The sequence below is a fragment of the Nycticebus coucang genome, chromosome 1 (genome assembly GCF_027406575.1).
Source record: "Nycticebus coucang isolate mNycCou1 chromosome 1, mNycCou1.pri, whole genome shotgun sequence".
NCBI classification, from domain to species: domain Eukaryota; kingdom Metazoa; phylum Chordata; class Mammalia; order Primates; family Lorisidae; genus Nycticebus; species Nycticebus coucang.
The window spans coordinates 53,950,781-53,966,503 of record NC_069780.1 but is presented as its reverse complement, the minus strand read 5'-3'; the positions used below and the strand labels follow the sequence as shown (position 1 = coordinate 53,966,503).

Below are 15,723 nucleotides of genomic sequence, written 5' to 3'. Positions count from 1 at the left end.
GACATCAGAACACACAGATTACACTGACCCGCCTTCTGCTCCTGGATAAGTCATTACAATCTCTTTGGGGCTCATCTGTAGAAAGAAGTAACTGTACCAGCAGCTCATTGGAAAGGCTTAAAAACACTAAAATTCTGTATTTCCAACAAACTCACTGTTTCATTTTTTTTACTACTGGCAAGTAAAAATGTGTGAAGGAAATGATGTGAAAGAGGAAACAAACGCAGCAGAGTTGCTTCCCGTGAGATAATCAAAATATTATCAGCATTACAGAGGGCACAAAGAAAGATGTATCCCAAATAACCAAATGAAAAGTATTAGAGAAATAAATCATATATTAGATATTATTAGAAATAAAATCATACATTAGATATTCATTAAAACCAAATCAATATTTTTTTAAAGAGTACTTCAAACACTTTAACTGGAAACAACTAAAATGTCCATTAACAGTGAAATGGAAAATAGTGTAAGGTATATCAAAATCAAATATAATATAGAGACGCATTTCTAAGCAAAAGGTTTTACTTTGAAAAATATACATAAAAATAGAATTGTAATTTGTGGCATGTGTATAGACTGGGGTGGTCTTAGGTATGTCCTGGGAGCAAAGGAAAAGATGCAGGCTTCATTGGGAAACAGAAATGTTACTGACAATGCTTTGCAAGAAAGTTAACTGGCACTAGCCAAGTCTTTCAGAAGCTGGTGAACTCTGATTTTGACAGACTGTAGGTGAAAGCAGTCATGGCAGGTCATTTAGGCAGTTACTAGGTAAAACTGGGTTTAGGATTATAGCACGTCTTTCAGCAGCTGGGCTTATAAGAAAGCCTGGGAGCAGGCTCTTGGTGCATGAGTGTGTCCCCCACTTCCATTCCTCAACTCCAAGTCCATTGGGTATGAGAGGATAACTCCAATTCATACAATCAGCTTTCACAATTCATACTGTATTTTGTTGGATGTAGAATAGTACATCCAACAATATAGGTCTTTCTCAGAGCACATACTCATAAGCTAAAGAAAACAATACAGGAGAACACACACTATTCACTCCCATTTACATGAAGTTCAAGAACTGCTAAAATCAACTCTTTTAGAGTCTTCTGACTTCTAGATTACCTTTGAAAGAGGTAGCAATTGATTGTGAGGAGACACCACAGAGCTTTCTGGGTACTGAAAATGTTCTATATATTGATGTGGGTGGTCATTATATAGGCATATACATATTTCAAAATCATTGAATGTACACTTAAGATTTTGTGTACCTTATGAATGGATGTTATACCTCAACTGAAAGTATCTTTAAAAAGTAAATAAAAACTCTTGAAAATCTAAAAAAGTAAACAAAAAGCTTCAAAAAATTTAACACATCTATTCTACAATACATATCTGTTCAGTGATCACAGGTGAGAACATTAGTAGTTACACATAAAATTGTATTTTACTGCTTATCAGAAATAGTCTGCAAGGGACTGGGTATCTAGAACATTAACGTGTGATTTCTCTAACCCTGTCTCTTCAAAGAGCATTAGCACCAGCTCCTGTTCCACTTATCTACTGCTTTTCTCTTAGAAAACTGCCAGTTAATATGAGTAAATTGCCGAAGATGAAGTTAGAAAAAAAAGGACTGAAAGGATATGTAGCTTCCATACGGTAGGCAAAAGAAGGAATTCTATTTGATCTGCTGGGGCTGGCTAAAGGTAGTGTGGGAGCTCTCACCTGACTGTCAGACTTTAAGGAAAACTCACTAATAGAACTATAAAAAAAATAAAGATGCAAGTCTTTGGCAGCAAAAATGGCACCAAATAAGTTCCCCAAGATCTTAGCTGTCTTAAAAACAAATACTAATTAGAAGAGAATAGAATTTGCAAGGAAAGAAGGAAAAGGGGCGCCAGTCTCATTGCACCAGCCAGGCATTTTAGACAAGGGGGGGTCATTTTATAACTAGGTAATGGGAGAAGTCACCCCCAGGAAATGCATTACCTCCTCCTCCTGCAGTGGAGTTAGGCCACAGTGTGAAACACAAACGAGTGAGAAATGCCCATTAATAAATCTTTCCCAGGTCTTGAGGATACTCTCACATTATCTTTAAGAAATTTTATTTATTCTTTAATTTTTCACGTTTACGTATACTATCTACTGCAAATTGATTTTTATGTATGGTGTGAAATAAAGGTCAAATTTCTCCTTTTTCCCCCATGTGTACACTTTTTTGAGAATCTCCACAATCACATATATTACTCCCTTACCTGTAAGCAACATATGCAAGCTTTCTGTTGGAAGATGAGTCACAGATGCATATATGTGTTTGGTACATGGTAGGAATTCAATTTACATTTTTTGAGTGAATGAATGACATTTATTTGGAAGAGTTGATCCCATACTTTGTAGAAAACTATAGGCCTCTGTTTGCCTTTTGTACTTGGTCAATGAAGAGGAATGCTAACAAAGGTCAAAGAAAATCAGAATACTTAAGAGATGAACAATAAAGCTTCTACAGTAGAAGCTCTCTTCCTGTGGTTCATTCTCTTTCCCCTTATAATATAAAAAGACAGCCTAGAGGAGGTTCAGCAAACTGGAGTACAGATCGGGAAAAAGAAACATGGAGGCTCACTGCCCACCACCATCACCATACCAGGTTTCAAGAGAAAAAGGTAAAATTAATTTTAGAAATTTGTTTGTAACCCAGTTCAAACAGGCATTCAGAGCTGAGGATCTAGCTAAGTAGAAAAAGAATGTATTAGCTGGAGTTTCTCCTCATGTGGGATCCTAAAATTATGGTGGTTACCAAACAACCACACAGTATTTCATAAGCAGAAATCCTGGCTCCTTTTGCTTCCATAAAGAGCTAAAAAACCCCAAACCTTGGAAATACTTTAGTGCAGTCCTATCATTTCACAAGAAATTGAGGCCTAACAGAATGTGAGTATATATTAGCTCCTGTTCCACTCATCTACTGATTGGCTACAAAATGAACCATCAAAAAAATTCAGTGGCTTAAGACAATAATCATTTATTATCTCTCCCAGGGTGTTAACTGGGCTCAGCTGAAAAGTCTCACTTGGGGTTACTTCTGCAGTTACAGTCAGATAGGTAGGTGGGCTGGATTCATCTCAAAGGCTTCTGCACTCACATCTGGTGGCTGGGGCCTCCACTACAGCCATCAGCCAGATCACTATTCCTGGCCTCTCCAGATGGTCTGGACTTCTTCACAGAAAAGTTCCAAGAGAAGTGTCCACAAAAGAACCAGGCAGAAGTTGCATCACCTGTTATAATTCAACCTCTTATGTCACATAGCACTTCTTAGGCTGTAATCACAGTCCTACGCCGATTCAATGACAGAGACAGTAGGTCTCCTTGGGAGGAGCAGCAACACTACCACATTGTGAGAATGTTGTAAAGACCACTTTGGAACACACACATTGCCACAGATGCCCTTCCTACATGATTCCATAGGATCCTCCTTGTAAACACCTATCGTGACACTTATCACATGGTAAGAAACTTCCACTATAGTCCCTGGGTATGAAATGCTTTCAAAGAATAATGGGATCATTAGAGTAATCTTTATATTCCTGGCACTTAGCAGATGCTCAAAATAAAAAAATCTTTTGAATCAATGAACAAATAGATGAAATTCAGATTTAAAGTCAGAAATATTGGGCGGTGCCTGTGGCTCAGTCGGTAAGGTGCTGGCCCCATATACCGAGGGTGGCGGGTTCAAACCCGGCCCTAGCTGAACTGCAAACCAAAAAATAGCTGGGCGTTGTGGTGGGCGCCTGTAGTCCCAGCTACTCGAGAGGCTGAGGCAAGAGAATTGCTTCAGCCCAGGAGTTGGAGGTTGCTGTGAGCTGTGAGCTGTGAGATGCCATGGCACTCTACCGAGGGCAATAAAGTGAGACTGTCTCTAAAAAAAAAAAAAAAAAAAAGAAAGAAATATTTTTAAATGTTTCTAAGTATAAAAGTTACTGTATCTAAATCACTTAAGCTGAATTAACTTAATAGACTGTGAGCTTTTAGAATTGTTATAATTTTTAAGTTTCATTAATAATATATCCTCCTCATGTGATTATCTTTAACTAAGAAGGTTACTACTAATTCAAACATTATATCTAACAGCTTATAATTTATTAGCAACACAAAATGCTCATCTTAAAACAGCTTCATAATAATTTGTAGATTGTTTACCCCTAAAAATTGGTGGGATATTTTATAACACGTACCCTTAAAAGGAAATTTATGTAGAACACCACTGTTGCTAACTCTGTCAAATAGTTTAAAACCACTCTAAGAATTTAGTGTACTAAGTGCAAACATACAATTTAGAAGTATTTTTACTCATAAATTATATATTTTTGTATCATGTTATTGAATATAGCCATTAAAACCTAAATTATCACTGTATAATCAACTTATTTTCTTCTTCTTGTCAGCAAATATAACCAAGATGAAATAAAATTATATAATTCAAAACCTGAAAATTAGTTAAGCTATTCTCTGGCCTGAACAAGGCAGACACTATTCAACCCACTGATGTGGTTATTTTAGGACACTGCCTTGCAGTATACCAACCACAACTATTTCACTACTATCCCAAATATCATTAATTAGTCCTCAATCTGTGGAGACTCTACCTTTAATTCTGTTTATCACGTCCCTCACAAAGCATCATCATTAATCATATATCTCTGCAGACAAGGACCAATGTTTACCAGCAATACTTACCAATTAGTATCTGACCACTCTTCACAGCAGATCCTCCTGGCAGCAGGCCATGGACCACAAGCCTTTCTCCGTCACCCTGCTTTGTTCTTTTCCAGCTCCACTTGGTCTGGTGAATAATTCCAACCAGTACTTCCAGAAGTTTGAGGTGCTCTTTGGCTTTGGTGACAGTTAACTTTTTGGGGTTTACATAAACAGTCACATCTTTATACCGCTGCTGGACAATGACTCCCATCTTCTGATGGGACTGGTGCTTTAAAATGGACACTGGCCCGTTGTCATTGCTTTTTTTTTTTTTGTAGCGCTTAGGTAAAAGTCTTTTACTTTTTAAAATTTTGGTAAACTGCTTGAGTTTGGGTTCATGTTTTTTTCTCTCTTTGTAATCATCCTCTTCTATGATAATCTCATTTTCACTGAACCTGACATGGTTCACAGTTGGTGTCTCAGGAAGGAGGCTTTCTTCTTCATCCTCACTCAGTTCCAAATAAAATAGCTCTCCATTTTTCTGCACACTGTCCAGCCATTCAGGCTCAAGGTCACTATGAAAGAGAGAAAAAGTAATCTGAACAGTAGTTCAACATAAGAAAAATGTTATGTCTTCCCAGCAAGAGAGTAAGGGTGGGGTTTGGGAGCAAAGAGGTAGGCGGAAGGTGGATGAAGTTTCTGTATTTCAAATTTTCCTTACTATTTCTAATTTATCGTGAGCATCAAAATCATTTTCTGGAATACGCTTTTTGTAGAGCCTTAAAGAATGGGGAGTAGGGGAGAGGGAATTGAAAAGACACAGTGATAGAGAAGAAAACCAATATAAAAAGAGATGGTCCCATTCCAGAATCTATGAGTTAAAAAAATTAATTTAGCCACCATGTGGCTATTGTTCACTTTAGATCATTTTTTTGGACAATAATTTACATTAGCAGTTGAGTATGCAATTATATCCACAGAAACAAGCCATTTGGAAATTGTTCGTGAAAACATGCTATTTGCATAGAAATTATTCAGCACAGCTGTCAGGTTAAAATGAAAATTAATGCATACCACTATTAACAGATTTTGTTTATATAATAAATTTTCAAAAAAGAAATATCCACCTTACCATAAACTGAAATCTTTGCTTAAAATCTACATATTTAAGATTACAGCTAATATACTAATGATCACTCCTATAGCCTATAATTTTTGTAAAACTCCTTTTATGAATAATGATAGTAGGAAAAGTAAAGCACATATTACATAATTCATCATGTGATTGTACATGGGGAAAAAAAATTAACTGCTAAGTAGGCCATGGGTAAAAAACCAAAATCATGGCTATTACAATGATTGAAGTAGCATTAAAGAAAACAAAAATATTCATCTTATGGTAACAAAACTAATCACAAACTCTACTAATGTTGTGAACAGTCTGCTTTTCAAACTGCTATTTGTTACAGTGGAAAAACTAACATGTGGGGAATCTTTTCAGAAACAGCTGTAATGACCTGGCCTGAAAGGGTATAATTTATACTTTACTCATTCAATCATGATTGGAGAAATTTTTATTTTCTGCAGAATTTATTAGCAACTCTAGTCCTTTTAACTTAAAAGTCAAATGTCTTTTCTAAGTAATTTGAAAATTAGTCCCCAAAATATACTATTGTATTACTCAACTCTGAAACAAATCACTGCCCTGGTCTGTGGCTGGTCATCAATGTAGAATTTTCAACTATGTATGAGTTGCTAAAACAAAAAAGTCTAAAATTTGGGGGCCCTCCTTGGTTCCCAGTGCATGACATCATTTTAGGTAACAAGTACAACTTATTGTACATTGTTAACCATGTGATAATTGTTTCAACTATGCCTATCTACACCAGATAGATCAATATTTAAATAACTCTGCAGTTCTACTCTTGAAAGGCGAAATAACTGTGCCCCCACCATAGATGTTTAGAAAACAAAAGCACCCTGGTTTTAATTGTCGCAATGTAAATACTATGACTACATATTAATTACTTATCAAGCTAAATATCAATCTAAAACAATGAATAAAATTTATCTGCTTTTTAATCTGACTGTTTTAACTTGGTAAGTTATTAGTATTAGAGTAACGTGACCCCAAAGAAATATTTTTTTCCCCTTGCTAAACATGACAATGGCTCATCTCAATGTCTAAAATTTGAATGTGTGGGAAGAACGTTTGAGATTTCTTTAAAAATCACCAGCATTTTGAGAATGATTAGGGGAGAAGAGAGGGAGTGACGAATGTTGACTTGATTTCTAGTTGGTGACTACAACTATATTTTCATGCATCCTTTTACACATACACATGCACAGTCTCATTTTACACAAATGGGAGCAGAATCATCATACAAGTCATTTTCCCTTCTACCTCTCTCTGACATAAACACTGTTAAAAAGCCATGCTTCCTAATCATATAAAAATACATAGGGTTATTCTCTCACTGTTTTGAAAAGGCAGAATATATATGTATCCATGTAAAGGCATATACCAAATTTTATATAATTTCTCACTTAACAATACAGTTTAGAAATTTCTAAAGGCTATATAATATTCCACATCAGGGACATAGCACATTTGGTCACTTATCTAGTGATAAGCTTTGTGTTCAGTTTTATATGTACGTGTATATATAGGCCTTTACCCAAAAGATTATACTAATTCATATTTCCACTGGCAATGTAAGAAATCCATTTTTCTTTACATCTAGATTTTTAAGACTATTTCACTTTAGGAAGAGAAAAAAAAATTTTAAAGAGGTAGAAATTAAAAGGAAGGTAAAAGAGACAGAAATAAAGACAAGGAAATGTATAAAAGAGACTCCACACAGAGAAAGCGACATGTACACTGAAAAGAGAATGAAGTGAGGGATCACGTAAGAGCTGAGTTCAAATTCTGTTCTATTGCATTTTAACCTTTCTAAAATAGACTCATTCTAAGCTTAAGTTTTCCTCTTCTCAAAAAACACATTATAGTTATCTCACAGGGTTGTCAGCAGCAGCAAATAAAATAACAGTTTCCTGGCATGGGAAGTGCCCCCAAAATGTCTGTTCTCTTCCTCTTGCCTTCATTAGATGCAACTTTTGTGTTTCTGCATTTTCCTAATTGGCAAAAACATGTCTCTAATGACAGTTTTTCAGGTTTCAACCTAGGTGCCGGTAACCAAAGAAGCAAAACTAGGCACCACCTTTAAGATCCCTACAGTTCAGTATTCCCGGAAGTTCCTTATTCCTACTCCAGAAGATTAATTCCCAGTTAGAGAAGCACAGGACATTGGTCAACATGTACAAAGTTATAGTTAGGTAGGAGAAATAAGCTCTGGTGTTCTATTGCACAGTAGGTGAAACTATAGTTAATAATGTTATATTTGTATGTTCCGAAATGACTAAAAAGAGGATTTGGGGTGTTCTCATGACAAAAATAAATAAATAAATGTATGCAGTAATGAATATGCTAAATACCCTGACTTGATCACTACACAAGTTATACATATATCAAGATATCATATTTTACCCCATAAATACATTCTTTACTCCTGAAGGTCTTCTAATTACTGTCTAAAGGAACACCATGAACACCATGTGCAATTATTATGTTAGTTAAAAACTAAAGGCATAACTGATTAGTGTGTTAAGAATGTTTAATAGGACCAGGAGTGATGGCTCATCCTATAATCTCAGCACTTTGGGAGGGTGAGGTATAGGAGTATTGCTTGAGGCCAGGAGTTCAAGACCAGCCTGGACAACATGGCAAGACCCTGTCTCTACAAAACAAACAAATAAGATTAGTAGGGCATGGTGGCGTGTGTCTGTAGTCACAGTTACTCAGGAGATTGAGGTGGGAGGACTGCTTGAAGTGTTCGAAGTTACAGTGAGCTATGAGGCCACCACTGCGCAGCCTGGGTGACAGAGGGCGACCCTGTCTATACAAGAAAAGAAAAAAACAGGAAAGTTTAATAGAATTCTATTGACTATTCCCAAACTAGTTCTAGTTCTCCTGGAAAGAAGGGGTTAGATTAAAAACAATAAGAACAAGAATAAAACATAATAACCCAACTTTTATTTATTTATTTATTTTTTTTTGAGACACAGTCTCCAGCTGTTGCCCCAGGTAGAGTGCCGGGCTGTCACAGCTCACAGCAACCTCAAACTTTTGGGCTTAAGTGATCCTCTTGCCCCAGACTCCCAAGTAGCTGGGAATACAGGCACCTGCCATAACACTAGCTATTTTTTGTTTGTTTGTTTGTTATAGTTGTCATTGTTGTTTGGTGGGCCTGGGCTGGATTCGAACCTACCAGCTCCAGAATATGTGGCTGGTGTCCTAGCTGCCTGCGCTACAGGCGCTGCTCCATAACCCAACTTTTCTTCCATTACGACTATTCATTAATGACAAAACTAAAAGAAATTTATATATATAATCCCCACTCCAGGAGACAGAATTAAATCTTTCCTCCCCTTGACTGTTGACCACGCTCTTCCACAGAACATGGTAGGGAAAAGGAAAAATAGTAACTTTATAGTGAAGAGAATTGGAGGACACTACCTTACTTAACCAAGTGTAGAGGTTATGAAAAACAAGCGAAGACTGAGAAATGGTTACAGATTGAAGGAGACTAAGCAGACATGATGACTACATGCAACATGATACCCTAGCCTGAATCTTGGAACTGAAAGTGGACATAATGGAAGAGTGATGAAATCCAAATAAAGTTTAAGAGATAAGTTAATAGTATTGACCAATGTTTATTTCTTAGTTTTGACAAATGCACAATAGTTGGGTAAGATATTAACATCAGGGGAAACTGGCTGAAGGATTTATGGGAACTCTGTACTGTCTTTGCAACTCTTACATAAATCCACATTTATTCCAAAATTAAAAAAAAAATAATGTAGCAGTTTTAATTCAGACTTTTCAATATATGGGTCACATTTCAGCTTATTTTAATATAAATATTCCTTCAACATTTTCTAAGACCCTCTGGTACAAGCTGCAAAATTTTCATTGCATTAAAACCTTTCAATTTTCTTTGAACTGATCTTATTTGTTTATTCTGCTTTGCACTAACAGAGTAACTGCATGTATATAGCATGCCTGCAAAGCTTGAGGGCTCTTTAATTGGTTTTCAACATTGTAACTGATAGGGTAAACAGGAGCAGAGTCCTTCTTCCCAAAGAAAGACTTGCTAATATGCAAATAAGCAAATCTACTTACATAAGCTATAATATAAAGAAAATGAACTTCAGATAATGCTAGTAAGTTTCTCACGTAGTCAAAAAATATTCTAGGTTGACACTAACTAATATCCCTTTTCTTTTCCTCCCTCTAACAGTTACTTGAATCTCTCAGTTCTTTATTTGCACTAATGCCAGCATTTTTGGTCATTCAAAATAGTATGGCACTTTCCTTAACTACAAGAAATGAGTAATAAAAGAGCAGCCCTAATAACAGCACATTTCTTTAAGGAAAACTGACAATTGCTACTATTCCAAATCTGTTATACTATACTTTTCTATTTATTTTTTCTTAGTGAGCAAAACACTTAACCACAGCGGCCATAGGTTCAGCAGGACAATTCTAGGGACAGAGAAAAACCACACACAATAAAAGTTACCATGACAAATTTATATGGATTTTGTGTGGTATTTGTTCAATAAATGCTGGTTGGCCAATGCTTTTCTGTTTTCTGTTCTCTGTCTACCAGTAATATCTAATTTTTACTCCTGAAGGTCTTCTGATTATTGTCTAAAGGGACACCATGAATTTTAATGATTCAAATCTACACTGCATGCTACAGCAGCTTGAGGGGTGGGGAATCTGAAATGGGCTGATGCTCTTCTTGCCACAGTCACCAGAAGGACTGCAAAGCGTGTCACAGAAGATGAGGGATCAGTCAATAAACTCATAACTATGTATTCACTGCATAGTTACTGAAGGGATCAGTCCAGTGGTTCTCAACCTTCCTAATGCTGCAACCTGGGGTCACCACAACAGGAGTATTAAAGGGTATTAAAGGGTCACAGCATTAGGAAGGTTGAGAACCACTGGATCAGTCAATAAACTCATTACTATGTATTCATTGCAGTTCTACATCAGAAACACATCTTCATTGGAACTATGCTAAACACAACTCATTCCTTGGACCACATTTCCGACCCCCAACCCCTTCAGCTAAATGGGGCATTCTTAGATATCATTAATTTAGGGATACAATCTAACCCTAGCAGAACAAAAATCCTAGAGCAATGAAATATTTTGTGATAGGTCTTTATCATACTTTTAAAGATGCTGGACAGGACATTTGTTTTAGCTAATCAAATAGCTAAAATGCACATGCCAAAACTGAAGAAGAAAAACTGCTTTAGCAGAGTAGAAGACAGAGAAATTAAGTCTAAGAGGGGTCAGAAAAGATCCTAGGAAAAGGTGGCACTTAAGTGGGGCCTTGAATTATTTGACAAGTAGAGGTAGGAAGGGTGTCTTAGAAAGAACACAGTACCCGAAGGTGCATGTGTGAAAGGACACAGCTGGTTTAAGAAACCAGTGGATATTTCAATGTAGCAGGAATACAGGTAGCTTAAAAGCGAGAGATCAACAAAGATGAGACAGGAAAGGCTAGGGACAGATTTAAAAGACCCTAAGGAATATGGAATTTATTTGGGAGGCCACCGAACTTTTGAGTAGAGTAGAAAAATGATTTATTATAGAAGGATATTGTAGAAGCAAACTCTGGCAGCTAGAAGGAAGACACACCAGACTCGGGGAGAAATTAGAGATATCTGGACCAGTGCATTGGTGTGTGGGAAAGAGCTGAGAGGCAAGCACTTGCGGTGGGAATGGAGAGAAAAAAAAAGAGGGGTGGATACCAGAAAAGGAAGTTAGCAGGACTAGAAACTTACCAGATCCAAAGACTTGAATAAAGAGATAGTGATGTTAACAAAAGAGATGGGTAACCTCAGAGGAGAAACAAGGAGGACAAAAAATTCTCTTCAAACAAACTGAGTTGAAGTAGAGAGATAGTAGAGGGACAGGAATTGCCATTTTTCATCATAAGTCTGGTTATATACTGTGTCTTTTTAATCTATATAATCTGATAAAAGAAAATTAAATTAAAAGATAAAAGAAGTCAAGTTTCAGAACAGAAGAGGAAAAAGAGAACTGTCACCCTAAACTGGATGCTAACAGTATGACATCACAAACTTGAATGAAATATTTTGCTTTTTCAAGTGGTACGTTCCCATGTTAAAATCCAAGAGAGACACTCTGGGAGGCCGAGGCAGGTAGACTGCCTGAGCTCAGGAGTTCGAGACCAGCCTGAGCCAGAGCGAGACCTCATCTCTAAGAAACAGCTGGGTGCTGTGGCAGGCGCCTGTAGTCTCAGCTACTTGAGAGGCTGAGACAAGAGGATTGCTTGAGCCCAAGAGTTTGAGGTTGCTGTGAGCTATGATGCCATAGCACTCTACCAGGGGTAAGAAAGTGAGACTAGGTCTCAAAAAAAAACCTCTAGAAGCACAAACATATGGTGACAAAAAGCAGAAAAATGGCTGTGAGGAATGAGGGACATGATGGTCTTAGGGAGCCACGGAGAAGACTTCTGGGTAAGATGGCTAGGTTAATTATCTTGATAAACGTATACATGTTAAAACTACCAAATTGTACACTTTAAATGAGTGTAGTTTTTGAATACCAATTATACTTCAATAAAGCTGTTAAAAAAATTTAAGGACTTACTTCTTTTCTTCTCTGGTCAATCCTCTTGTTTTAGGTAGATCTGATAATTACAGATCACAGCAAAGAAACTTGGCCTCATTGAAAGTTAACATATGATTTCCTTTACCTTAATACTAACACCAGTCAATGGCTCTTCAACCCACCCCACCAACAAGTATTATCTTGAAGCCTCCCAAGGGATGACCTCAGGCACTAGGTTAAGACATTCTGCACCAATCCAAAATCTTCTTTAACAAGCCAAAAACAAACTATTAAATAAACTCTACAAAACTTACCTAATGTAAGTTTATCTAAAAAATAAACCTTTAAGTCAGCAATTCCAAACCTGTGGGTCGCGACCCTCAGGAACTGTATTAAAGGGCTGCATTAGGAAGGTTGAGAACCACTGCTTTAAGTTAACAACCACATGCAGCACAGTTACAAAGCATGTATAACATAACAACTTCCAAAAAGAACATGCATACAATTCACTAACTAGAACCCTGAGAGTTCAGGATACTTTGTGAATCAATAGGTAGTATAACTTCCTTAATTAAGCTTCATGTAAGCCACGAATATGATGGGTAATTCTTATAGCTTTGCTTTGATGAGAAAGATTAAAGTTCGCATCCCTATGTCTTTGATTAAAAACTGATTCTGTCCAAGCTAGGAAGACCACGGTTTGCATTTATGACTGCATCTTAGGGAGGAAAATACCCAATATCATAAAGGAGGAACAGAATATAACCCTTCCTAATCAGATCAGCAAATTAACTCTCAAGTTCTACAAATAAAGAAGGGGCAGACAGAAAATTTGAATCATAGGAGAACTTGAAACTTAGACCCTTGAAACACTTTGTAAGAGGGATTTACTACACTTTTACTAGTAGGGGGATAAAGACACTTGGAGTGATTGAGTGACTGATGTAGAAAGCTTAATGATCATTTTTTAAAAACTGAAACATCATACATACATATGAATACATGTATCCTGAATCATGAAATATTTGAAGTAATAAGATTTTCTACCACCAAGGTCCTCATATTGCTCCTGGGAAATAGAATTAGCTCATTTCTTTTCATCCAATCAACATCGGGGTGCCCCATTAGAAATCAGGCATCTTGAATTTCTATACTGACAACATTCAGTTGTGTGACCATGTGCAAATTATATATAGACTTTCTCTGGGCAAAAAGTGCATTACTCTTAAAGCATAGAAAAGCCAAGAATTTTAGTCTGATCACTGCCCAGGACTTCCCATACCAAGATCAAATAAGGTTCCATGTAATTCATATTTCCCTCCAGCAATTTCCTATAATAATCATGAATTTTAAAATTATTTTTAAATGATCACAGCAGATTACAAAAAAGATTTGATATACTTAAATTTGTTCAACTCTTCAATAATATAATCTGCCCTTATTAAACCTCTGGCATTTATCAAGCAGGTTTCTCCAAAGTGGAAATAAGACTTAGATAATTGTTGCAAAAAAATTATGACATAAAATAGAAAACAAGAAAACCAAGGGATTTACAGGAAAACGCAGCAGAAATATCCAGAAATGCTGAGAGGTTGTCCTTGATGGTGAGACTATGGATGAACATTCTTTCTGTTATATAGCTATACCTCATTTAAATAATAGCCTTATAAAACGTATAGGGTGTCTCTCCACTCTAAATACTAACGAGGTTAAGTCACAAAGTCATGACAACAGAGAAGCAAGAAAACACTGCAAAAGCGGCAAAAAGTTTGTAAACAATCTAATCCTACAGCATGTAGCCCACCAAAAGGACGAGGAGACCCTTCTCATCTGAGAAACATAAAAAAAACCTACAGTATTTTTTATGCAAAGAATGACATCATTTCTGTTCCCACACAACTGAAACGTGGTGTAAATAAACAGCACTTTTATAGAACCACAAATACTCAATTCCAACCGCCAACACCCTCGCAGTTTCCCCAGCCCACGTGTCTACTCTCCAGACTGAAGGGTCTGTACTCAATTCTCCCTCTTTGAGAACCTTACTCATAATTGCTACTCGCTGAGGAATATGAACCCGAGTCGCTGGCCCGATCTTCAGAATCACAATCCTGATCTTCTTGTGAACAGGGTTCTCCAGCGAGCTCATCTGGACTCGGACGTGAATCACACAAAGCCCGAGATGCCATGGTTTGGAATGCAGTTGCTAAAACTAGACTAATTCAAATTCTGCAGCAACGGCTCCCCAGGGCCGCCATCTTGGCTCTGCTAGGGAATGGGACAGAGGCCACGTGACCACCAATCCTTAGCTGCAATTGGCGGCAGCTCAGGTTGCCAGGGAAACAAGGAAGCTTCCCAGAGAGGAGGAGGAGGGCTAAAAGGAGCGAATGAGCTGCTGAGTTGAAACAATAGAAGTAGCTAAAACTTCACCGCTTACGCTTCCCTCGACTTCATCTCAGAGCAGCGTAACTTAATAAAATAGGCGGAGACCCACTGTTTTTTCCAGTTTCTTCCAGTGCTGGATATCTTCCTGTTTGCACTTTGTCATGTGTTTCTATGCAGAACAGGTAGCTTTATTAAAGCCTTAGAGGTGCGCAGCCAGAGTTTCCCTTTGAAGTCTAGGAAACTACTCTCTACCTTTCCTTCAGGCTTCATCCGTGCAGAGAATGAATGCTTCTAAGCAAGGCCATCTAGGTTGTTAATGTAACTACGTTCCTTTGGTTTTCTATAGTTTTGCAATTATAAACATTTTTACAAGCAGGTATTGTAGAGTGCTTCAAAATGGGTAGCAGTTATCACTGAAGTTGGAAGTGTAAACAGTAAAATTTATCTATCATTTATGAATACCTACATCAAGTAATTTTTGTAAATACAAAATAATAGCATTGAGTCAGCTTTTGTTTCAATTACCTGCTTTATTCAGAGGCGATGCTAAGGATCCCCATACTATAAAGTAAATATTTTCTGTATATTAAAATAAAGAAACTGAGGTTTAGAGCAGTTATGCATCTTGTAATCGGTTACATGGCCAGCAGGCAATAAAGCCAACCAAGAAATGAACATAAGTCATTAACCTTTACATTTTCTTCATCAGGACTCAATAATTCTATTATTAGAGATCTAGTCTAACGGATGCAATGATAAAATTTATAAAAGTGAAAAGTTGAAAGCAATCTAAAAATTCCAACAACAGGGGAAAAGTTAAATACAGGTTCACAAATAAAATATGATAAATACGATAATTTCTTTCTTTTTTTGTTTTTTGTAGAGACAGAGTCTCACTTTATCACCCTCGGTAGAGTGCCATGGCATCACACAGC

General features: G+C 36.9%; 1 protein-coding gene across 1 annotated transcript in view; it reads right to left on the bottom strand.

Moving 5' to 3' along the window:
- The window catches only part of INTU (inturned planar cell polarity protein), a 104,540-nt gene extending 89,844 nt beyond the window's left edge, over positions 1 to 14,696 (bottom strand). Inside the window, exons 1-2 of the mRNA XM_053577691.1 lie at positions 14,450 to 14,696; positions 4,723 to 5,258 (exon numbers count right to left, since the gene is read on the bottom strand). Of these exons, the coding sequence (XP_053433666.1) occupies positions 4,723 to 5,258; positions 14,450 to 14,592 (679 nt within the window). The 5' untranslated portion in view covers positions 14,593 to 14,696. The remainder of the gene's footprint in view (positions 1 to 4,722; positions 5,259 to 14,449) is intronic.
- Positions 14,697 to 15,723: the final 1,027 nt, after the last annotated feature.